Source organism: Branchiostoma lanceolatum, chromosome 12 (genome assembly GCF_035083965.1).
Source record: "Branchiostoma lanceolatum isolate klBraLanc5 chromosome 12, klBraLanc5.hap2, whole genome shotgun sequence".
In the NCBI taxonomy this organism is placed as follows: domain Eukaryota; kingdom Metazoa; phylum Chordata; class Leptocardii; order Amphioxiformes; family Branchiostomatidae; genus Branchiostoma; species Branchiostoma lanceolatum.
In genome coordinates, this window is record NC_089733.1 from 8,474,985 (window position 1) to 8,501,199 (window position 26,215).

The following is a 26,215-nucleotide window of genomic DNA, read 5'->3' on the forward strand; positions in this document are numbered from 1 at the left end:
GATTACTTATGCAATGTAACATTGACCACATAGGGGGCCGTTTTGTGGGCTCTGGGCTTGAAGAACAAGCTAAGACTTAAGTTACACCCTGTTTTTGAACAAAAAAATCTATCTCCTGATGAAGAAATAAGGATAACGGCTTTAGTTTTTATTGTACAATGTTCTGTGTATGATTATCTTCTTAACCTTCGTGCTGGGGATGCTATGATAAAAGCGCCCCCATCTAACATTAGGTCTAACTGCAGTGCAAATACTGAATGTTTTTTGATGCGCACGGGACTAGTGCGTACTTCATCGTGTACTGTGAATAGTATGCATTTCTTTCTTCCTAAAATTATTATCTATTGGAAAATAACACACACACACGCAATCCATAACACACCTTTCAAACACATCTTTCATACAAGTTTAACACCATTCGGCGAAGGTGTGCTATCGCCGAACTCTAGTTTTTACAACCTTCGTCATCATTCAGGTTTAAGAATTTTTTCTCATCCTTTTCTGCGTACGCTCAAATCAATTTTGGCACGCTAACTTCCTTTAGAGACGCTTCTGACAATATCCTGACATGCGAACTTCAAAAGCATTTGTTTTGCATTGCCCTTTTGAACCGTTAGGTGGCGCTATATCAGCACCGTCTTATTACCTTCTTACCACATTCCATTTACTATCTTAATATTTTCACTGTGTGTTACTCAAAACGATATCAATTTGCATTCATGTGCTACTTCAGTGTCAAGAGACTACACATGCCTAACTTTTCAGAAAAGGAAGACTTTATGCAAGTCATGGGCAACTTTAGCCTACAAGTTACAACTCTTGCCTGGAAACCATACCATCGGGGGCTCCTCGATATCTCTACGGCGCTGGGAGTGACCCCGCCCGTCCAGACAGCTTAGTCCGCTCGGGGTGTGTTTACGGCCTTGGATTTGATTACGTCGCCACCGGGGCGGCGGAAGTAGGGTGGCAGCCGAAGTAGAAAGGCTATCAGAAACGGCTCAATAAAGCGGACTGGGCCCGGGAAAACACCCCTAAGCCGACCCCTAGAGACTGGGACCAGGCTACAACTCAATGAAATATTCGACAATGTACATCTGGACTGTCCACATTTATTTTGGCAATGCAAAATGCTGTTAAAGCATTTTCCACACATGATAATCACATGGATTTGCTGTTCAGTTAATGCAACGCCTACATTATCAATGCTCCTATCAATATAACCACTGCTCTTACTTTACACCACTGGACCTGTACATTTTTTATCTCAGAAACCTTCGCCAAAATGTACCACCTGAAAATCACACTGAACCATATCTTGATTACACAGTTCTGTTGTCAAATCGGCTGATGAATTTACAAGTTCAAGGGAAAGTGTAGGCTTACGGAGAAACATTATCAGTCTGTAATAAATAATAATATATATCATACACGACTAACAGCACAGGAGAATGTACAAATATACATTGTAGTTAGCAGGACAGTGCATAAGTTAGTTAAGACCTATCTATTTGTGTTATAACCACATTGTTTTGCATATACTATAAGCAACAATAATCTTGTAAGTTCTATAGTGACAGTCCTCATCTTACTTATACTCATCATTAATTAGGCAGGTGTTAGACGTATGTACCCAAACTGTTCCATTTTATCTCATGTGGTTCTGATTCTGAAAATAACATAGCTGTATAGCTGGCAGAGTGATGCTTCTGAAATATGACATGTTATCTATTAGTATTACAATAATATTCTTTGTGTACTTCAGTATCAGGCATTTGGCATTTATGAATTATAATTAAACATTCATCAATATAATGGCATGAGATGGGTCGACCTGAACAAGGAATGGCACAGGAATATGAACTCTGAGTGAGATGGCAAGGCAAAAAACTAAATTGTAGAAAGATGTTTGGTAATAACGACAGTAACACAATATTCTACATTCTTCAGACTTGCTAAGACGCAAGGGGATTAAGTGTTACAGAGTAGTGTAGTTAAGAAGCTGAATTATACAGTCAAGTAACTCCTAATCACAGATAGCGTTATTAGTATCATTTCAGTTCTATTGGCATTTTGAGTACTTTTGTGATAATTTTGCTTCCCAGTTGTTGAAGATATCTTACAACATTAAAGGTTGTCAGCTAGAAGACAGGTATCGTTACTCATAAACCTTCACAGAAGGTAAATGGGAAAAATTCCTATTGTTATACCTGTACTCAGTTCAGCTCTATGCACAAAGGTGTCTGTGTTAGCTTTCCTGTAGTTGAGTCTAAAGTGGATCAAACCCTGTTACTGCACCATTTGAATCAGCCTCAATGCCGTTTTACCATCTAGACAATTAGAAGGAACACATCTCAAAGTAACACAGCTTTAGATTTTTCCAATCCAGTTATCAATATAGCACATTTTGGAGCTATCAATATAGCACATTTCTGTATTGTAGTGACAGTATACATATATGACAGTATTGAATCAGCATAGTCATCAAGTTATATACACATGACAGGCTGTTCTCATAAATGTATAGTCTATACATTGCTACTGCTTACTAAAATGAACATGTAATATTTTCTGATTATTAGTTGGAAAACTTTCCTATTTGAAAACAATTGAAATGCAAATGTGCTGTTTCTATGTTACTTTCCTTATGTAACTTTGCCATGATGGCATTTGCTTGGTTGCTATACAACTGTTACAGTATCAAAGCATATACATGTACAATATGCCTGTAGAAATAAGTGAATGTGCCCTATGAATACATACATGGTTGTGTAACTTTTGGCAGTCCTAAGTTCCCAATAACTACATAATACGTGGTCAGCATTGGACGAGTGCTGAAAGTCAAATTTCAGTTTTGGAGATTTCTATAAAATCAGAATTGAAACAATCAAACAGTTACTTTCTGTTCCCAAAATCAAAGGTCTATATTTGAACAGCTCGAGCTAAATCCCTATGGAACAGTCACAAGTGACATTGGCATTGAGATAAAGAATTCTTAACTGTAGAATGAAATTCTTAACACCTTTCATAATACAGGTCATCTACAACCTGTTGTACATGTACAGTTTTCTCACATATTCAATAAAATGACCAATTTATCGAGGACTCTTCAAACCTAAACATTAGGATAGAAGTAGAAATCGTTTTTCAGTATGACGGAAAATGACTAGCATAAAAAAATAAATGACAGAAATGTAAAAGTGACAAAATTAGATTTTGCAGATTCCAAAACATTTTTGGAAATGACCCCTAGACTTGTTTTCTTGCACCTACACCAAATGTAGAACTACAACGTTGTACCGAGGTTGGCAACACAGATGGAAGGGCTACACATACACGTGCACGTCTAGTCATAAGTTAGTTTCCTGAGGAGGGGGTCTGTCCTTGCTGGCGGGGGTAACTACGTCTGGTTTGTCCTGAACCTGAGTCTCAGAGCCCTCGCGATCTTCTTTTGTCTGCTGCTTGCACTCTTCTTTAACTCTGATGAGGAGGCGCCTGATCTCCTTGTTGTCGGGAGCGAGTTTGCAGGCTTCTAGGAGATCCTGTAGAGCTGGGCCGTATTGTCTGTGGAAAAATGAAGCATGATTTAGAGTGTGTACTTCTCTCAGAGGTCCACTATTGGTATGGAAGTAAACCCTTTCCAAACTAAGGAGGAGAACATCTCCCCATCGAAGATGACTTGACAATGCTTTCTACTGGGGACGACATTGTATAGCTCTTACCGCTCCCGTGCTCAAATCATGTGCACTCATGCCAGACTGTGCTCTCACGAGAGCAGATTCAAAAATGGCCGCGGAGTTTGGATACTGCTTTTGCCCTTTGGATACTGTACTCGAGAATTACCTTGTCTTTGGAAAATCTGCGCAATCAAACTGTCGTGAAAAATGCAGCAAGTGTCATATCAGTTACTTGTACGTGAATGGCTTCTCTGTTTCAAGTAACAATTATAGGTCATATATCCAACATTTTGAGTTGCTTTCAGAAGCCCAGAGAATTGACCCCCACCTGTTTTCCCTCTTGGCTCTAGCCCGGGTGTAGTAGGCCTCTGCTGACTGGGGTTTCGTGTCAAGCGCTTTACTGGCATAGTCGGCTGAAGAACTTAGGTCCTGTATAGTAGGCACATGAGGCATAGAAATTTCAGCTTAGTTTACTTGTCCTGATACTATGACTGGTTTATTCGTTGAATCCTCTTCGCAGCCCAAAAGGGCTGAATTGCGGAATTCATTACATAGCTTGCAAAGATTATACATGTTGTGTTCCACAGTTGTTGGAAGAAAGGCAAAGAAACTCGCCTGCATTTTCTTTCTTTAGTCAATTTGGATTAAATAGACTGCCTACAATGGTTGGGAAATGACAAAAATCTAACTTTTGATTGACTATTTAAACGCTGACACACTACAAAAGAGTTTGCTACTTTTGGGCCTTCGAGGCGCACTCTGTCTCTTCTTCAACCTGCTCAAGTCAGATCTTGTCTTGTAGTTCTCTTGTCACGTGACTGTAGATGTTAATTATCATGTGACAAGAGACAGTTATATACAGGCTTGAGATAGTGACGTCCCTGTCCCTGTTTAACCTTCTCCCTCCTGCCTAACTCTGTAACCAATAGAGAATGAGGTGCCAAACGGTGACTTCAGTGTGCTAAAGGTTAAGGTGCTACCTTGACTACAGATGTGGATTGCCTCCCTCACATCACAACTTACATTGAGTTTTCTCTTGCATCTGGACACGCTAAGGAACAGCTGGGTCTTGAGTTCTCTGAACGTCTTGATCTCCTCCCCAAAGCCTTCCTTGGGGAACTTCTTAAGGGCGTACTGGTAGCGATGGCAGGCATCTTTTATTCTCCCTTTCTGCGGAGCAGGAAAAAAAAATCACATTAGTCATCAAGGTGTTCAAATAATTGTTGTGAAGTAGAACACTAGGGTGATAAGGTTGCAGCACACAGAATTCATCCGCCACCCCCAGAGTCTGTGACGTAGTGGTAAAAACATAGTGCGCCCGTAATCTTGAACCGTATGTAAAAACTTAAACGTGAAAGCCAGCGAGGCACGAACGTTTCTGTATGGTAGTATGATAAGTTGGCTTTTAGATCGTATGAATGAGATTGTCCATGTCGGTCACTTTGTGGTCCTTAACTAGAGAAATACCCAAAGGCCAGAAACTGTGTTCTGCTACCATAAGCAGGATCATGATGTCAACTTGTCACCTTTACCCTTTGACCTTACCTTATATAGTATGTTGCCTTCCTCCACCAGCTTGTTGAGAAGAAGGATCATGATGTCAGGTTTGGAGGTGGCCATGGCCCAGGCTGCTGGCCCCAGCTTGGCCCCCTTCCTCAGCAGAACGGACACAACCCCAGTATTCCTACAGCCGATGGCCCTGTCCAGCGGACGCATGCCGTTGTAGTCAACATGTTCCACCATAGCACCTTTGTCTACCAGAGCTTGGACCTGGAAACGTAAGGTAGGTGTGTTTAAGACTAGAAGACCTGTAGACATCCACTTCAGAGATTTACATACTGCAAAATGGTGTTAGAAAGTATTTTGCAAGAAGTATCATAACATGGATAGTAGTAAGAAATCTTCAGTTAGCTTCATAAAAAATTTGGAGTTGGAAAAGTCTTTAGCATGCCATGGGTGATATCACAAACATACACTGGAGGTACACAGATGGTTTGGCATGACAAGGGTTATACATGTAAGAAGACAGAAAGCCCAGAAAGACCCTTATCAATTACAGGAAGAACAGGGCTTTCTTACACACTGCAACCGTCCTTCCGTGTGGGAATCAAACCCGTGTAGCTCGGCTGAAGTTCCTGAACCTCTGACACCCTGTCAGAGGAAAGTCCCTCGTACATTTATTTCCGGCACAATAACCAATGACTCATGAAACCAAAATTTTCATTTGCTGATTCAATCTGATCTGAAACTGTTTTCCTTATAAAAGGCATATAGACATCACATTATTTCTATAAGGAAATCATTTTCAAAAACAAATTTTGTCTCCAGAAACAATTATAATCCAGAAGTGAGTTGCAGAGAACAAATCAAAACCAATAATCATTTAATGTCATTTACAAGCAGGAAAAACCTCCAATGATTTGTATGATGATTACAAATGTAATTTATATTAGTTTATAAACTGTATGTAATGTCTAGCCAACTGCCCACCCCTGTGTCAGGGACCCCCAGCAGCAGTATAATCAAATAATGGATACTACCACTACTACTAATGTACTGTAATTCTTGATTTGTTAACTGTAACTTAATTTTAGCTTATTTAACGGCCACTAGTCAACCGCTAAAATTTCGTCATCGCTAATATTTGATCACTAATATTTGAGACAGTAATGTTTGTTCAAACCGTTAAAATTAAGTGCTGTGACCTACTCCATTTCCCCCAACCGGTATATTATCCTGCCGCTATATTAAAGTGATTTACAGTATACGGCAACACCGAAGTACACCACTGGTAATGACTGTATCCGATTCTTAACTGGAATCTCTTATTGCTCTGAATATCAATTCATTACTTTCACACACTTTAAAAGTCTTACTTTTGCTTCTCGATGCTAGGAACAACAGACAGACATGTGCTCACCACGCTAGCGTCTCCGTAGAAGGCCGCCAGGTCCAGCGGGGTGCGGCCAGTCTTGTCGGTGTGGTCGATCTCGGACCCTCTCTCCAGGAGAGACTGGACCACGTGGCTCTGTCCCTTCAGACAGGCCCAGCTCAGGGACGTCAGACCCTCCTTGTCCGCCTGGAGCACCGATGCACCTGAAGTGGGGACAATTCATTTACTTACACTTAATGGTACACGTAAGAATCGGTGTGTTTTTTGGTTAAAATTGATTTCGGGCCCAAGCCTTTTCGTGTCAAAAATTCTGGTGATGTAGTGTTTAGTTCCGCGCGAAAATGCCCAATTTTGACGGGAAAATACTTTTTTCATCCAATATTTACTAAAATTACAGAGGTTGAAGAAACCGCAACTCGGGTCTTCTTGTAGCTAGAGGGATATCCTTCATTCCCATGCATAGTTGTTTTGGCTCAGAAGTATTTCCTGGAGTGGATGGTTGCTAGACTTGCGGGTGTGCAAACTTGAATTGAGACCCAAAATAAACTAGGGGGTGCCCCCTCAACACTAAACCCTCTGGACTTTCCAATGGAAATTCATCTGTGATGGTAATTGACATTATAATGATTTTATATGCTATTTCTGTACACAAACTGTGACAAAGTAAGGCACTCAGCAACAAGTTTTGACCTGTCCTCTTATCCTTCTCAACTTGAAATGACACGAAGCTTATGACATGTGACCTGACATAAAGTGTGACCTCAGCAACCATCCCTCAACCGAGACGGGGGCCGATACTGACTACCGAGTACTTTACACCCGATGCTGATGCCACAATACCGTTCAGGTCACGTAACGTTGGCTTCAGTTCATTTCAACTTGAGAAGGATAAGAAGACTGATTGAGAGCTTGTTGGTAAACACTTTACATTGTGTACAGAAGTAGCATATAAAATCTTCATGATTCTGTATCAAAGTCCTCACATGTCTATAAGCTCTGCCTACTAAGCAAGTTAAAAGGAAAACTCTACAAGCTTACAAGTCTTGTCCGTCCCCAAAGTAATAACCACTTGAGGCTTTACTGACACGTCTGATCTGGTATTAAACCTTTGTTCTCTATTTCTTTGCTGTAGTCAGTGACAAAAGATAGTGGATGCTGTCTGAAATGTCTGAAAATTTTATCCAGTTGCTAATGAGTAACTGTTATTCGGCAAGGCTTTACTGACCTTTACTGAGCAGCAGCTCACAGACCCCGAGGTGCCCCTCGCAGGCCGCGACCATGAGGGGGGTCCTGCCGTGGGAGTCCATCTCCTCACGGTCAGCCTTATGGGACAGCAGCAGGTCAACGACCTCCCAGTGTCCCGCACGCACAGCACAGAACATGGGAGAGAGGCCCCTGGAAATAAGGCATCGTTAGAATATACATGTTTGTACATCAGCACAGAACATGGGGGAGAGGCCCCTGGAAATAAGGCATCGTTAGAATATACATGTTTGTACATCAGCACAGAACATGGGGGAGAGGCCCCTGGAAAATAAGGCATCGTTAGAATACACATGTTTGTACATCAGCACAGAACATGGGGGAGAGGCCCCTGGAAAATAAGGCATCGTTAGAATACACATGTTTGTACATCAGCACAGAACATGGGGGAGAGGCCCCTGGAAAATAAGGCATCGTTAGAATACACATGTTTGTACATCAGCACAGAACATGGGAGAGAGGCCCCAAAGAAAACAAGAACAGAACATAGAAGAGAGACCCCTGGAAAATAGTTAGAGGATTGGCACAGAACATGGGATACATGTAGGGCACTGGAGAATGGGATGTTCATACCATTACGACAAAGGGTTTTGTGTTATACTGTCATACAGAAGTAGTAACATGGCTTTATTTCAAGTTCATATATATTCTGAAGAAGAAGACTTGTTATATACAAGACATCTAGAGGTACTAAGTAGTAGTGTTAAGCTACCTTCCGTTTGGCATAGTGATGGAGGTCCCCTTCTCCAGAAGAGCGCGGCAGATCTCCAGCTTCCCATTGGACGCTGCGATGGTGAGTGGCGTCTCCTTGAAGAGCGTGTCGGGCTCGTTGATGGAGACGGTCCACTCCTCGTGGTGCTCCATCTCCGACAGACTCAGCAGGAAGTCACAGATCTGTGCACAGAATCATAGCATCTAACATTTGAAATTCATGTCTTTATACGGTCAAACATGCCAAAGACTAGGGGTGGATACCGGTTCGGCTTAATAAGGTCCAAGTCCAAGTTTAGGTCCAGAGATTTAGGTTCAGGTCTGGACCTGAACCTAGACCTGATCCTGTCCAGTTTATGTTTTGTTTTATTAGACCAATATTAAGCATAGAGAATTAATACTGACACGTACAACTATAAAACTTTCTTGGTGAGAACACTTTCAAGATAAACCAGTGTTTGATATTTGAATGTTGCACTTATTCTAAATGCCTTTTTTGTCAGAGGGGAGACTTAAAACACTTTTTATGAAACAAAATAGAAAAATATATCTGTACTTTGTTCAGTTTTTTTTGGACTCAGGTTTTTGGCTTTCAGGTTTTTTGGACTCGGTTCTTGGATGTTATAAAGGTCCGAATCAGGTCCAGCGAACCGGTATCCACCCCTACCCAAGACCACTCAGTGGGCCACAAAATCTGGTCTATGTGGACAGTACAACATGTACACGAGACATGTCGATCCCTAGACAAACCAACAATGTTTTTAGGTCTAACACAGAGCTGCATCCACAAGGTTGTCAACCTTACATGCCAACTACTGTTTCATGTATTCTTTATACACCTGCTCGAGAAGACCACTCAAGGAACTGATAAAATTTGGTCTATGTGGACAGGTGGTCACTATAGACAGGATTCTTTAATGCTTGTGTTAATCTAAGGTACATTATATGACCAAAAAGTGGTCACATTGGCCAGGTGGGTCCTTGTCACTTGTACAAGTTTGACTGTAATCATCTATCACAACATTGTCCATGAAAAACATTTCAGAAATCACGATAATTCCTTCCCATTCAAAACAACCTCATCATTAAGAATTGACTTATCGTAAGTTGTGACTGACAGTTTTTGCTAACATGTAGTAATACCATCATGATGATAATATGTGTAACACCAGACATCTGATCAGAAAAACCGCCTGACCTCCTTGTTGCCTGTGCTTGCTGCAGCCACGAAGCCCTGTTGACAGGCCGCTCTCTTGGTGAGGTCATGAGGGGCGGAGTAGAGCCAGTCACACTGCAGGAGGAAACTCAGCACATCCATGTGGCCGTTCAGAGCAGCATGTACCAAGGCACACCGGCCATTTCTGTCTGTGTGGTTTAACTGGAGAAAAACATGAAATACAGGTAAACACACTGTTTTTGGCAATGCCTTAGGGGCAGGGCTGTCTCCAGGTGCCGCACCTGTGTCAAATTGTATCAATATTTCATTTACCTCCAAATAAAGGGATTGTCCTGCAATTTGTGTACCTCTGTGAAATATTTGAGTTTTTTTGTGAATTTTCATGTTTTACTTATCATTGCCAGTCCAACTAGGGATCCGGGCCATTGCCAACCTTCCCATCCTGCCAATCTCCGGTTACACCATCTTCTTTCTCACATCTAGTCACTCTATACAATATTCAAAGAACTATTGACACACACCAAGACAAACAAACACACAGATTGAAAACGACACCTCCTTTTTCACCAAGATAACACAGTAAAACCGTGACCAAAGTCCCTTACCCGCGCATGTTTTCTGTACAACATTCTGACAACGTCCAGGTGACCCCCGATTGCAGCGTAGATCAGCGCCGTCATCCCCGTGTCGGACTGAGCCTCCACCGAAGCCCTCAGCTCCAGTAGGACGGACACCATGTCTGCGTAACCCTCGCTCGCCGCGATACACAGCAGCGGGGCACTCCCCATGAAGTCCGTCTGGTGGTCAGGGTTGGCTCCAGCCAGTATCAGCAGTCTGCTGACCTGGAAAAGTAGGGTGATATTTCTGTTTGGAACTGATACAGTAGTAGTAAATCAGATATATGCCACCTGTCAGTTCTACCAAGTACTGCAGTTTACCTTGATGTTTGTTTGTTTGAGCCTTTGTTTATTAAAGAAAAAACAATTGGATTGCTGGCCACTTTCTTTTGAGGTCACGTAAGGGTTGTACACTTATAGGTGTTGCTAGACTAGCTGACACACCAAGGTACTGTGGGCTCACGCCATCTGTCAGTTTTCCACAGTACTGCAGTTTACCTTGATGTTAGGGTTGTAGGGTCTGAGCTGCCCTGAGCAGATGAATACAGCCGAAATCTGGGTCAAATGTAAGGTTTGGTTACTTCCGGGATCTGTACTCGTCGTTCGAGCCAGATAACAGCCTGTTTTCTCTGCATAGTTATCAAGAGTACCCTTGTGGCTATGTGGTGCAGAATAATTTTTGAGATTGAACTTGAGGGTAAGTACTTTCACAAGGTGTTGTTATAGTGCTTCTTATGCTTTTCTCCAATGAGAAGGTTCCACTGTAACAACTGCCCTGTACAGGGTTGAACAAGTATCTAGGTGTTGCTAGACTACATGTAGTTGATAGATGCTGTGCACTGTAGGCTAATGCCCTCTATCAGTTCTACCTAGTACTGCAGTTTACCTTGATGTTAGGATTGTACAGGTTCCTAGGTGTTGCTAGACTAGCTGATAGATCCTGTGCGCTGTAGGCCATCCACAGAGCCTGTAGACACCGAGAGGAACAGCCCAGTTTCCTCCCCAGGCTCTTGTAGATGTGAGCCTTCAGAATGTGGTGACCCAGCTCGATGGACTGTTCGTCTGTCAGCTTCTTCTCCTGACGAGACAGCAGAAAGGCAAGCAGGGCGTGGCCACTCCTGGGGGTAAATTGAAAACAAAGCTTTTACCATTAATGATCCTGGATAAAGTGCTACCAAATACACGATGTACATGATACAGCTCAGTATTTGACCAACTGGGACTTATTTCTCAAAATATATATTACTTAAATTTGTATTTTGTAACATTCACTCATAACCCTTGTGCAAATGCACAATCCTGATTGTTTAGACTGAACATTTATATCCATGAAGGTTAGAAATCCAGAGAATAAGACGCACAATACAAAAGTTACTCAAGTAACTGGATAGATTTTGCACATTTTCTTACAAAATCCATCCAATTGCTGGAGTAAGTTTTGTATTGTAAATATGTGTGTTTTCTAACACCACTGACCTGGGATCACAGAGAAACTTGGTGCTGTCCCCCTCCTCCCTCCTGGTCAGCCATTCTCTGAAGGAGGGGTGATAGAACATCCTCCTTCCGTCTCTTCTCCTCACTAAGAAGGCAGAAATGGTCTCCATCCTCTGCATGAACTCCTCCCACAGTAGGAGGTGTGTTACGTACCCTGCGTTCATCGCTTGGAAGAGCTGTTCGTCTCGTAACGGATACAGCGACGACAGAGCGATGTTAAACACCGGCAGTACCTTCTCAAACGCCTTGTTGCTCAGGAATCGCAAGTTACAGTGCAGGAGGAAAACCTCGGATAAGTTTACGGGTAGAGCCTTGTAGCTGGATGTTTTCACTACAATGTGACCTTTTTCCAGGAGGTCAAGGGTCAACTTGAGGTAGAGAAAACAACCTCTGCTGAGAGTCTGTAGGTGGGCAGTAAACTTGGCCTGATTGGTGGGATCCAGTTTGCCATTTATGGAGATACTATTTTTAACAGCCTGCGATTGGTTGATCCGCTGGGTGATGTAGAGACTGACATCATTGTGGATGTTCTCATTGGTCAACATGCGATCCAATGAGATCCGATGAAAAGGCAGCAGCTTTGTAACATCCTGTAGAATATGGCACAAAAGATAGGGGGAAATTTAACACTAGAACTCCCTCAACAATCAAGCAAATTGACAATCCAGTGCAGTTATGAACTGGGTTGAAATTACCATGTAATGAAGTTAATATGCTACAACCGAATTCCCAGAGTTTACGTTTAAGTTGACCTTGCCAAAGAAGCCATTGGCAACTGTTTCATCTAATTCCAATGTGCTACATGTTTGCATTTTGTGGTAGTAATATAACTTTTATTAGGCAATCAAAATCCCAATTCCAAAAAACAAGTAGTGTTGAAACAAATTAATATAGGAAAAAAGAAACATCCACCTTTGTGAAGATGAGTGCTGTAGGAACCACGTACTTGTTTGCTTACCTGCAGGCTGGTCCGTACCGTCACGATCAGCTTCAGCCAGGACGGGAACTTCATCACGTGCTTCGTAAGGAAGGACGCGATCGTGTCCCCGTAGTCGGGCTTGTGGAACTCCGCCTCGTTTAGACCGTCCACCAACAGGATGCACATCTCCATGGCGATACGACCTTCCTGTTTGAGTCTTGTCAAAGGCTCCAGGATACCTCTCCTGTAGCGGATGGGATTATGGTTTAAAGCTGTTACTAGTAATGCCACATTGTCACAATAAGAAGTTGACTTTCTAAAGATTTTCGAGGACAAATACATGCACATAGCTGGGGAGTTATGTATACTGTATAAAGGCTAGCTTTTCTGACAATACATCAGTACAGCCACAAAGTGCTTTCACATCAATCAGTTTAACCAATTTATTTTGTTTCATCTCTTGATGGGTATAACAAAGCACAAAATCGTTAAGGCTTAGCTGAATTGGTTTAAATAATCTCACTTTAGGCTTCAAGATAAGACTTTATTTTAGACCAAATCAATGAAAATTTCATTAGCGAGAATACGACAAGTTGTCAGGTTAGATAAATTGGTCCATGGTATGTATGAAGAGTGTATGCACCTGAATGCGTTGGATGGATCCCTGGTGCACTCCCTGAGACAGAGGGAATTCTGTAGATGGGGCTCATTGATGAGAAGATCCTTGTAGGTGAGTAGCTGTGGACACTGGGACAGCTGGGCAGACAGGTTATGAACAAACTCTGGTACCTGGACATAACGGGAAAATACATGCTGTAAATGTGTATTTATCATAATCACTGCACCTTTTATATGCAGTAGTAGTGGGCAACCTCAAGCCAGCCGTACACACTCATGCCATATCTTCAGAAAAGACGCTATGGCCGCAAAGTCCCTGTTAATACTTTATTCAAGCCCACATCCAGACTAGTTTCGCCTTGGTGACTGTGGCTTTCTTGGCTCATTCGAGCCTTATACCATCGAGAAAGCCACACCAAGGCGAAACTAGTCTGGATGTGGGCTTGAATAAAGTGTACGGTTGGCTTGAGGTTGCCCACTACTACTGCCCACTGCACCTTTTATACATTTACCTCATCTATTAACCTTCTCCTCTTACTCTGTAATCAATAGGGAATTGGGTGCCAAACAGCTACTTACAAAGGTTAATACTGCTAAAGATTAATACACTTCACACACAATTTTTTTGGATTGGACAACGTTCACAGGTCATCGAGCCCACATTAAATATAATGGGGTAGATTTTCAGGCATGCAACCCTCTGTTGATTTTAAAAAACAAGCAACCTTCTGACAACCAACAAATACAGCCAGAGTTTATCAACTATTGACTGTGTGACAGGTATTAATGCTATTTCCAGATTCTTGCCATACTTCATTATCAGTCCAGTTTACACCTGTACAGTTATGATCATTTTTATATGTGATTCAACTATCGAAGTGAATACAGTAACTTATCAGGTACCAGCAACTGCTGGAGTCCAAGATAGCCACCCTGCTATAACTACAGGCACTGCTAGGAGGCGCTGCTGAGCTACTCACCATACATGTGATGTCAAAGTCGGCCTGGCAGTAGTGATATGCCACGACGTGATTGGCCAGGTACATCAGGGAATCGTCCACTGGTGGTTTGGAGTCTACCAGTCCATTTGACAGTCCATGTCCTGCAAAATTCACAAACAACAATTTTGACCCTGATACCTAGTGCCTATTAGAACCATAAATAGTATATATTAGTACATAAAATCATATTTCGTACAACTATTTCCTCACAAAGAGGCAAATTTTCAGAAATCAGTTAGATATACCTGTTATTACCAATTCTTTGAATTACAGGTGCCATTTATCAAATCTCGAACACTTTCAAAACACTTCCTTAAGCTTGATTTTGAAGCCAAGATATAAAATGTTTTTTCATGTTCATGTATCTTTGTCTGGTGATGAAATAGCAATGGAAACTCCTAAAAGAACACACCATTTGTAACATTTCCATTGCACAGCCTCATCTTCATCCTGTCTCCATGGCAACTGTGTGACACCAGCTTGTAGATGGCGGCGGTCTTCCCGTAACCGATACTCCCAGAGATCACCGCACCCTTGTTTTTTGGCGACTCCTCAGAGGAGAGGTGTTCCTCCATCTCTCTGTACAGCCAGTCGCGACCGATGTAGAGCGTGTCATCGTGAAGGTTTGGCACTTCGAAGGGGAGCGGCTTCATGGATACTTCTGGTGGCTTGTAGGGAGCAAAACGAACTATGGAATAGAAGGAGTACAAAAATTTAGATTCATAATCATACTGGTCTTGTGATTATTCTTGCTTCAGAATACAAAGCTTTGTCACTTGCAGCACCTGCGAACATAAAGCTGTGCTTTTGGGTAATGTTTAGGAGGATTCTTCCTATATCGATTCTTCTTACTGTAATGTCAAAAGGTAGAATGGCAACATGTAAGTGGCAGTATTACCAAGAAGTCACAAACACTCGAAAATACAGAATTTGACGTTTTGTTGCAAGTACTCCAAGAGCATGGCATCACTGTTAAACATAAATACAGTTAAGACCCTATAACACTTTTGTGGTTCAGATACATGTACAATGCCTGGTACCTTTCAGGTCGTGGTTGACCTTGGCCTTGCTCCTGGGGGTGGGGGGGCTGCGGAGGGAGTGTCTGTAGGGAGCCTGCCGCTGCAGGGCTGGAATGTCTTCCAACGGGGTGGTGGCCGGGGCTGGATAACAAACAATACGGCAGGAATGAAACTTTGCAAACTACAAATAGTGGTGTTACCTCATCATTAGTCTAGCCTGGATGCCAGACTGTTTCCAGGACAACTCCTTGGCTCTAGGGCTAACATGCCCACAAGGAAATTCTACAATAGGCCCCCCAGAGTTAGACCTTAGTATGACAGATATTATAAAGATCTGGAGTCTGGCATCCAGGCTACCATTAGTTAGGATATTGAACTAATTGTCAGTCATATTTGTATTTTCCTGTGACATTGAAATAGAATTTTAGAGACCCAAGAGTGTTAGTAGGATTACAGACATCTTTAGAATCCAGAGAAGACAGGCTGTCGGCCGAATCTTGGTGTGAATACAAAAATTTCAGATATCTCCTCTCAACACTGGTAAAACTTCAGTATTGGTTGTGACAATCCTTTAAAACATCATCTATAGAGTATTTCTGTGGAGAATGAGCAATGACGATAATGTACTTGTATTCAGTTTTAAAGCTTCTCAGCATTGATTCTGCCAACATGACAACAACAGGATAATCACATGACCATCACATGACCACAGCATGACAATCACATGATCGGAGCATGATGACTACATGACTAGCTAAGTGTAACATCTCACCTGACAGTGAATGTGGTCGAGTAGGTGATGGCGGGGTTAGCATGTTTTGTGGAAACGACGCCAGGCTTTCCATGCTACGCTCATGGCTGCTGGGCGAAATTGTACGATCACTCGAACCCATGCTGTTGGCTGAGCAGTGCAAATGGCAAAAAGTCAGGTGCAAGCTAATGTCTGATTTTCTATAAACCAATTAAATGTGACATGCTGTATAGTACCAGAATCTCCTGTTCTACTTCTAACAGAAGGCGTTAATAATGGCTGAATACATACTACAGTCAAACCTTGATTCAACAACCACTCAAGGGACTGAGCAAAAATGGTAGCTCAGGACAGGGTGGGGTTAACTATCATGTAAAAATGGATGGGACTTTTAATGTGGCTTGTGACGAAAGGCCTGCACAAGGTGGTTGTCTTCTCAGGTTTGACTGTACCTTGAACTACAAATGAGCATGTTTTCATGCAACTTACATGAAGATTGCTGAGGAAAAAAGCCCTATACTATGTCAACAAGACATGCTCCAAGCTCACTAGGTATGTCTTGTTTTTATCTACCACACCACACTTCACCAAACCACTCATAAAGTAGTAATTTCCTGGGTGCAAAAATGTCAGAAGCAGCACAAAAAAGTGTAAAGAGAGTTTGTGAGATGCGTAAGATGTACAAACGTGTAAGTGGCACACACAGACAGACAGAAGGGCACCACTTACAAAACAGCATCTTGTATTTCTCATACAGAAGAGGGAAGTGGTGTACAGGGTAGTAGTGCAGTAAGGGCTGGGGGAACGGGTGGGGGGAGGGGGAGGGATGGCCACGTGTGGAGACTATACGGGCCCTGCGCTGGAGGTACGGCGTACAGGGCACGTACGGGGAGATGTAGTGGAACTGGTACTGGTACTGGAGGAAGGGGCGACGTGGGGGGAGGAGAGGGCTGCTGGGGAGGGAATGGATGTCACAGTTTGTAGCGCGGGAGACTTTGAGGGGTGGCTTGGTGCCTGTGTAACACAGCAAACATGGACACAAGAGAACAAATAATGAAACAAAAACAGAAACACTACTGAGAAATGAAAAGCAGTGTTGGAGCAAATATGCAGTTACACAGACAAAATGAATGCCACAAGAAAGCGAAAGAAGGGGGATGGAGATTTTCGGATCAATCTGGTGATGTGAAGTTTGACATGGAGTTTGACAGCAACTGTTCCAGTTTTGCTCCACTATGCATGCCACTTAAAGAACTATAAAATGCTTTAACCTTGTATAACCAACAAAAAAATATTAATCTACTTGACAAGTACATGTTTGTGAAATCAAATTCTGTTTCACAAAGTTTCTGTGGGCACACATGTAGAAACACTGACAAGACTGACGTTCATGTGACATGACTACTAACAGAACAGTAACTCACAAAAGGGTTCCAGTGTCAGACGTCCTACTGATGCATGAAACACAGTGTGGTACAAAACTATAGCAACTGTTGTAATGTTATCATAACAACTATGAATCTTCTTACTATATTGTACATGTAACAGAAATTATTAAACTTAATATATAAAAATGCACTACATATAAGCTGCTGCAATATTGGTGACGTTAACCGACTAACATTTTCAGTTTCACTCCACCCACTGGCCATACTAGGTGGACATAGGCTCCAGACATAGAAATTGGTCAAAGAGATAGATAACATACCAGAGGAGTTGGCCAGCTGATAGACACAGTTTGCAACGTTTCTACTCTTTCCTACATTTCTACATCTGGAGCCTGGTAGAGGCCAGTAGTAGGTATTATTGCCACATGTAACAGGTGCAGATACTGTAGCTAACAGATTGTTCAGCTGTATACCATTGAAGAACATACTGGTCTTCGTTAATGATAATTCCTAACGTTTAATCAGTATTATATTATCAGTAATTGATTTTTTTGTCATATTTGGGTTCCTTATGTTCATTTCATCATATTAATTTGTTTTTCCTTTGTTCGTTATTCATCATATCACACTTGTATGACTGCATAATTGACATTTGTTAAGTTAAATGGAGGAGGGTTTTTCATAAGCCTTGCAGGCTTCTTTTCTCCTCCTGTACGTTCTTTTATATACTTTTAAATTATTTCACTATTGTTTTTTTACATGTGCAAATAAATAAAAACAAACAAACAAACAAACAAACAATGGTTGAAACTCACCGGTTAGTGTAGAGGTGGGACTGCTGGTGTCATTGCCAGCATCAATGCTCGCGAGGGATGTGATACTCGCAAAGTTGGATGAAACCGACATCTCTCGCTGCCGAGGCACGCGTTCTCCCAACAGGAAGCCCAGTCGTGTACGCAGGGCGGTCTCCGCAATATCCGGGGGAGGGGGAGGTCCTATATCATCATCCTCTTCTCTAGATTCTTCATGCCAGAAGATATGTGGAAATTCAATCAAATTCCATTCAAATTGTGTATCTTAACTATTCTACCTATTGAATAAAAAGACTCTTTTTACACAACCAAGAGATTTATTCAACCAACATTTTGGTAACCGTCTGTCACCTTCCTCAAGGCAACTCTGACGGGTTCACACTGCAGCACAGGTGTCGCTGCTTATAGATGCGTTACCAAACGTCGGTTGAATACATCTCTTGTTGTGTAAATGGAGTCTTTTTATTCAGTGACTTACCAACCTGATGAAACTGTTCACGGATATAGTATTTGAACTAGAATAGTCACATGCTATATTGTTACCAATTGTCTGTCCGTCCTACCATGTTTCATGTACTAGCAATTAGCCTGCGGGCAAGAACTTGCAATAAACTTATTACTATTGCGCGTCTTTTTTTCTAGCTTTATAGCACCATATAAATGCAAGCAAAAAAATTATGACTGATTTTACAACAACAAAAAAACAAACTGGTTTCAGTTGAAATCCTTACCCAGACTGTCATGATGATTGACATCTCCATTGCACAACACAGACTTCTCAGGAATTTTGGGTAACTCCTTTGCCTCCGTGGAAACTGTTCTCATTGGTGACCTATCCAAAGGCGTGGCAACTTCCGGTCTCCTTGGTGACAGCTCAGACTCAGGGGTTGAAGGAGAAAGTTCCAACCGATCAGGAATCGGATCTTGGACGTTTTCTTGTCTCTGGAGGGTGCTAGTTCTTGGCTTAGGGACAGGTTTAGAGCTGTCTTCGAGACTTCTCTCAAAGAACAACGTTCTTGGAGACACCGAGTTCTGGGCATTCTTCCTACGTTCTAGTGTTGAAGTTCTGTGCTGTTCTGTGATTGGCACAACTATAGCAGTACAGACTTTAGTGGTGGTGGGGGTCACAGGCTGTACTGTCACGTGATTGGCTGACATGTCACCAGGTGTGACATGATTGGTGGAAACTATACTGGGGGTGACATGGCAAAGTTTGGCCTGACTAATGACTGGATGAGAAGTAACCGTGGTTACAGGTTCTGAAACATGACTAAAGGATACCATTTGGCTCATGGTCAGGTGACCTGAAGTCACCTGATTTGGCACTGACACCTGATTGGGTAAGGGTGAAACTCTAGATGATTCTGAGATGGCATCTTGTCTCTGAATGCTGCCTTCCCGCGGGGGAGGCTGGGGCTTAGTTTTAAACGTGCTGAGTGCGGGGTAGTTCGGGGACGTGCACTCCTGCCGCTGGGGTAGCGTTATCGTTTCTACCCGCGGGACTAGAATTCTCTCCTGTATTCTCTCCTCCTCAACCCTCGGCATCTGGAAATCTATACCGTTATTCTTTGTAACATTGTTCCCATCATCCTTTGCAGCATTTTCAAACTCCTTCCTTGCAGCATGTACCATTCCTTCACTCTTTACACTCATACCAATCTCCTCCTCCTTGTCCTTCAACACTTCTTTCTTATCACTCTCACCAGATTTCTCCTGAAAGGGGACCTTGACAAAGTACCTGGTAGGTTCACTGGCGTACTGTTTTGTGGGTTTACTCAGTAGAAACTTTGTCGCACCCTTTTCGATGCCTCTCTGCAAGTCCTTATCCTCCTGGGAGGAGTTACTGTACTGCTTTATGAGGTCAACGCCCTCCGCAGTTCTGATGATGTTTCTGTACTCCTGCGCATGGTTCCCAGCAGGCTTTGCAGCATGATTCCCATGATGCTCTGCTCCCCCTGCCTTGGGGAGGGTGTTGAGCGATGGCCGTGGGGGTACCTTTGGCGGGGTCTGCTTGTCGGATGACGAGTCATCTTCCATGGACTTACGGCGATGTCGTTCTCTGTCCATTGGAACACCCATCATCTGACTGGACTTCCCATTTGTAATACCTGCAGGAGGAAAGGTAAAAAAACAAAAATTCTAGGTTACATAATGGTTTATCTAAAGACTCTTATTGTTATTTTAATCTATTCTTCTATAAATGAATCATAGATTTTGCCTCTCATCTAGCAGCTGTTCCCAAGGCTGCCAAGGTCAAACAGGTCACCAACATGCCTGCTGCTGTTGCTGGCAGATGGTTGGCTGTGCAAAAATGTGCTGCAACCAATCAGATTACAGAACCACCAGGAGGGGTGGGGGATAATTGTAGGGTACCCTCTAGGGGTTATACCCAGGGTGGTGTCACCTATGGCATAGTCCCTGCCCCCTGTGTCTCACCCCTTTTGTGTGGAGGAACAAACTGCACAGGAGGATGGAGGAAATTGCCAGGTGTTAGGGGGAGATTACCGGGTACCACCTGAGGGGTCTGATGGGGCACTGAAAGGCACAAAAAGGAGGAAGAATCAGGATGTCAGCATGGCGGATGCTGGAATGACGTTGGGGTCATCCTTTGAGGTGTGAAGCCACATGTAACTAACAAGTCCTGACTATTTTTTAGCGTGTTAAAATGAACGATATGAATGCTTAAGAAATATACATGTTCCTTTAAAAAATTCAGTTCACTGAGCTATTGCAATAAAGGGGAATCATCTTAATATAAGGTTGTCTTGAATTACATGATTGTGTATGTATAAGATCTTCTAAGTACGGAAGGGTCTTATCAAGTACTAAAATGACTTTTTTTTTATAAAAAGTCATAATGTACAGTATTGTTGAAAGGATATCTAACTGATACACCCAATAGTTTTGGTCTAAACTAAAATACCCCTATGTACATGTATTTTTCTTTCTGTGTCTACCAAAATATGTGAATGTGCTATTATTTAAATAATCTAAAAGATACATGTATCCTTGTTATTCAAATCATCTAGTTAATAGTTAATATCATTATTGATATGGTTGAGTTATTTTTGAATAATGGTTTTTTTCAAATAATCAAGATTGAAAGCAAAATTCATCCTTTATACTGTTAGAGCAACAAGGCCATGAAAACATTTCAAAGAAACAACAGGCTGCAGTACTTCCTTCCCCAGCTAGGAGGCACTGCTGCAGTGTAGCACCATACTTCCCCTGAGACTGGGGCAGAACTAACAGTGTTAGTGAAGTGTCATCGGTATGGAGACAAATGTTGGATAACCTAGGCAAACACCACTGCCCTGCTGTGAGCAGATAGGCAAAGAGAATCAGGGAGACTGTGAATGTAAATTATAGGGGTTTGCGGAAAAAGCTGGGCTGTCTACCTGGCCTGTCTGGCTGGCCTGTCTACCTGGGCTGTCTACCACGTCAGGCCACTTAGAAACCCCCATTCATATCCCCATAAATTGTTACGTACCAGTATAGCCGCATCCTCTAGCGCCCCTTAGCGGAATGTTTTAAAACCACACCCATTGGGTTGCGGTAAAGCATTCGTCATTCGAAATCGCGATTTTCGTCCCCTCTTCTTGATTCCTACAAAGTTTATACTAATTGCAACATCGTCTGAAACCAAACTTGGCGTTCCCTTCTCATGATTCTATCGCCTTTTTAGTATGTTATCCAAAGGAACTCTCAAAAGTCACTGATGTCGCTTGGAGCTTTCGATCGCCATCTTACATCTTGTGACCATGTTCTTCAAGCTTTCTTCACTCATGGAACGATGTGCTTCACTCCATGCTTCACTGGAGGGCGCTGTTTCAATAGACATTGGGAAGGGTAGTACGGCTATAGCTAGTAACGTTACCTACAGCCTCCCAGCTCCAACCGGGGTCTCCCAGTCTACCATTGACTTCCCGTATAGGCTAACTTGTGTAACTGTCATTTCGTAAGTTGTGGGACAGGGTAAAGTTGCGAACACGGCGATACTGACAGTTTGGATAAACAAACTTTACAAAGGAACCACGTGTCTTACGGTCGGGCCGGCCGACTGTAGGCGGGATGGACCGGAGTATGTTACCACGTGGCTGTCGGCGGAAGTTGACAGAGTAAAAATAAGGAGGTAACCTCCTTGGTAAAAACAAGGAGGTTTTATATAAAACCTCCTTGGTAAAAATGGCTGACACTTTCGCTTCATGTTACCGAGGATTTAATCATTAACCAGAGAACAAGGATCGTCTGCTTTGAAACAATATACATGTAATACAGCAGTTTCATTGTTTGTAATCAAGCCAGGCATCAGGACAATGTTACACAGAACCCCACCCCGATGTAACAAAGGAAAGGACGCAACACGGGCTCCCGATCACAATCTCACACGCACCCGAACCACTAGGCTAAAAGACTAAAAGGTCATGACCCATAGGCTGAGCAGTTGGTGTGATGCTATCCCTGTTACATGAATACACCGCCATGCATTACACCGGCTGGACAACTGGTTCTCCTGCTCCACACTCCATCTTTGTCTTATCTATTTTATTCATTTGTTTGGCTTTTGGAAGATGAACATGTTTTGCAACGATTATCATGTATCTATTGTATATTTATTTATCGATAAATGGATATTTGATACAATTTTCAACTATTATACGTTCTGTTTCTAATCTCTTTCGGCCAGTTTTTGGTATAACGATGTCTGAAGTATTCCTCATCAAGTTTTGATCAATGTCATACCCTAAATGGCACACCCTGACGTATAATAGCTGATTTACGTACATAACAACACTGGATAGACTACCGGCAAAGGTTTAAAAAAATAATTGCTTCCAGACGCCTGGGACGATCGCTAGCCCCGCTGTGTTTCAAAACATTCTGCAAGCGCGTGCAAGCCGGGCCGGCCGTATCATGTTTCGCCTACAAGCCAACCTGGCACAGAACGATTTCCTCTGTCCAGGCTGGCAGACGTGATTTTTTTTTTCTAACAGAGAGCGGGGAGGGAAGGAAATGCGACATCAGATACAAGCGCAAATGTTCTATTTTTCAAAATGAACTCTAAATGATATACGTTACGTGGTGTCAGTGCTAAAAGAACCAGTACACGTTACACACATGGTACACGTACAGTATAACTGGGGTGAGATTAATCTGAGCTTGAAATTGATTAACCTTCCGGCTTCAACTTGAGTTCAAATCCATTTATGTCCCTGCCGCGTGGGTTAGGATAGAAACTCATGATCATGTCTAGAGCACACTTGGGCATTACGTCGCGATGGGCGATATGGAATTCGTCGTCCTGCATCCGGTGGGTTTTCTCCGCAGATACCGCTCATCCTTCCACCCCCCTCGCACGTTGATCTGGCCCCAGACTTTTTCATACTTCGCCTCCCGAACACCAGAATTCTTCGGGTGGTGTCAGGTGGGGTGGTGTGGCTTCTGATGCAGTAGGGCGTTCCTCGTCCCCGCTCTTCTCCCATGGACGTCCACGTTTTTGAGAGTTCCTTTGGATAACGTACAAAAATGACGATAGAACCATGAGAGAGAAGGGAACACCTGGTTTGGTTTCAGACGATGTTACAATTAATGTTAAGTTTGTAGGAATCAAGAAGAGGGGACAAAAATCGCGGTTTCGAATGACGATCGGTACCGCGCCCACTGTAATGGGTGTGGGTTTTTTTTAATCCGCTAGGGGACGCCACTGCACTGGAGCCTCACAATTAGTGGGGATATGAATGGGGGTTTCTGAGTAGCCTGACGTGGTAGACAGCCCAGGTAGACAGGCCAGCCAGACAGGCCAGGTAGACAGCCCAGCCTTTTCCTGTGCCTCTTCTTGTGTCAGAAGTGCGTGTACTTGTAACATGTGTAACTGGCATGAGACATCGTCACTGTTTGAGATAATAATGGACAGGCCTATAATTTCATGTATGGGAGTATGTGGGAAGATATGGGACAAATACTGTAATTCTTGTTCCTTTCACTGTAACTTTATGTTCACTGTTTTCACGGTCACCCCTGTACTTATCATCACAATGAAAAACCTGTTGTAATCATTTATGATTCCTTCACACATCAGTTCTGTAAATCACTTGCCACCACCGTGAAGTTCAGTGAAAATGTCCATTTTCCTTACACCGTGAAATTTTGCTACTGTGAAGATTAACTGAATTACAGTATAATTTTGTTTCACTGTACTCCATTACCTTTTTCAGGGAGTGAAATAAGGGAAAGCCAGAGAAATCAATAAGTATTCATACATCAATCTTCATAAACCCTTTTAAGCATCCATAACAAAATGTATCCTATTTCTATGTGAGATGGGTTCAGTTATCAGTCAACGTGGCAGCACTATTCAAAGCTTGGCTATATATACAATATAGATTTTTTGGAGCCACCCAGGTCATAGAACGGTGATCAATATAACTAGACCTTGTGACTTAGAACTGGTCAATGTCAAAATACAGCAAAATGTATAGAATACATACGCCTTTGAACTGTCAACATGACAATACCAGTGAGAACGCTGAGTATTTGAAGCAGCTATACTTCACAGCAGGTCTCCAGCGTTACATTTTTTCCGTCACTTTCATTGTTTGGGAGCCAAATCGTGTTGATTTTTTATGTTAAACCTGTCAGGTTATATTACGCTTAAAAAAATACATTTTCATCAGTTTCATGTCAGGAAGTTCAGTTTTTTTTTACGGATGGGGTGAATATTTTTCCGTACCAACAAGCAAATGTCCGTCCCGGGATGGAGGGACAGCCCTGCTTCCCAGTACTGTGGTCCTACTGCTGGAAAACTGCTAATATCTGGCCTTATTTCAGTGTTATTTTCAGCCCCCAAATTATCGTGCTGGTGGGCTCTTAACCGTAATGTGAAAATTGCAAGTTTGGAGGACGGATGCAATGTGGAGGATCAAATTAGAAAATATGGAGGTGGGGTGACATAATTATACGTTACCTCACACAGGGGGCAACATGAGCACAGGTCACCCCATGATGCGTGAAGGAACGGAACGGAAAATCTTCCTGTCAGGAAAACGACTGACAATTGATCAACAATGTGAAAATATGCAGTTTAACTTTAAGTACAGGTCGTATCAAAGATTTGGACTGATAATATGTCAAGCAACGTACCTTCCCCTCTCTGATACAATGATATTCATCAGGAAAGGCACAATGTATGTGAAAGGGGCATTTAACATGTGAAGAGAATAGCTGGAAAATACCCTTAGTTCTTTACTTCCCACAAGAATACAAGCAGGCTTCAAAACTATCCTGACAGAAAAGGAAATGTGCATGACCGATGCCCTATCCACCAAAGCCCCTTTGAACGCCATGGCAACACAATGTGACATATTGACATCCAATGTCACTCTCCACACACTACGTGTGCTTTGAAGTCTCCAGCCTTTGGCTGCAAGACATCCCATGTGATTCCACTCCCTTTGTCAATTTATCTACCATTGCTCGATTTTGACTATCTAGGTTCACACAGTGTTTCAATTCAACATTTTGTGATGTTCACAAAGAAAAGTTCTCCTAAGAAATATTCCATTTAAAAAATGGATATCATGAATCTTCTGTTCATCATATATGCTCCAATTTATTCTGTAATTTGATGGCGACATGAAAAATGCGAAGCACAATAATCTCACACCAGAAGCCCAGTAAGTGTTATATCTGGCTACGAGCCATTTCTTCGGCTTAATGTTCCTTCCCCACTGGAGGCAATATTCCAGGCCCCACTATCCCGCTGAGGGGCGGTGGTCGCATGTTTGTTCAATTTTGTGCCCTCATGTTCGACATCACAAAGGGACACAAAGACGCCTGCAACAACTCATCAATAATAATGGCACGCTTCTTTCTCAGCTT

At 42.5% G+C, this 26,215-nt stretch overlaps 1 protein-coding gene across 5 annotated transcripts in view; it reads right to left on the reverse strand.

The window, feature by feature from the left end:
• Positions 1-1,089: 1,089 nt before the first annotated feature.
• The window catches only part of LOC136446562 (protein TANC2-like), a 95,895-nt gene continuing 70,769 nt past the window's right edge, over positions 1,090-26,215 (reverse strand). For 3 of the 5 annotated variants that reach the window (XM_066444997.1, XM_066444996.1, XM_066444999.1), the window contains 19 exons: positions 19,069-20,445; positions 18,341-18,547; positions 16,159-16,287; positions 15,408-15,527; positions 14,780-15,055; positions 14,347-14,468; positions 13,392-13,537; positions 12,776-12,992; positions 11,812-12,419; positions 11,222-11,453; positions 10,324-10,560; positions 9,740-9,919; positions 8,543-8,724; positions 7,793-7,962; positions 6,595-6,770; positions 5,220-5,444; positions 4,698-4,844; positions 4,003-4,103; positions 1,090-3,561 (listed from right to left, as the gene is read on the reverse strand). In XM_066444997.1, coding sequence (XP_066301094.1) covers positions 3,348-3,561; positions 4,003-4,103; positions 4,698-4,844; positions 5,220-5,444; positions 6,595-6,770; positions 7,793-7,962; positions 8,543-8,724; positions 9,740-9,919; positions 10,324-10,560; positions 11,222-11,453; positions 11,812-12,419; positions 12,776-12,992; positions 13,392-13,537; positions 14,347-14,468; positions 14,780-15,055; positions 15,408-15,527; positions 16,159-16,287; positions 18,341-18,547; positions 19,069-20,445 — 5,066 coding nt within the window. In that variant the 3' untranslated portion in view covers positions 1,090-3,347. The remainder of the gene's footprint in view (positions 3,562-4,002; positions 4,104-4,697; positions 4,845-5,219; positions 5,445-6,594; positions 6,771-7,792; positions 7,963-8,542; positions 8,725-9,739; positions 9,920-10,323; positions 10,561-11,221; positions 11,454-11,811; positions 12,420-12,775; positions 12,993-13,391; positions 13,538-14,346; positions 14,469-14,779; positions 15,056-15,407; positions 15,528-16,158; positions 16,288-18,340; positions 18,548-19,068; positions 20,446-26,215) is intronic. The other 2 variants (XM_066444998.1, XM_066445000.1) reach the window with 2 other exon arrangements.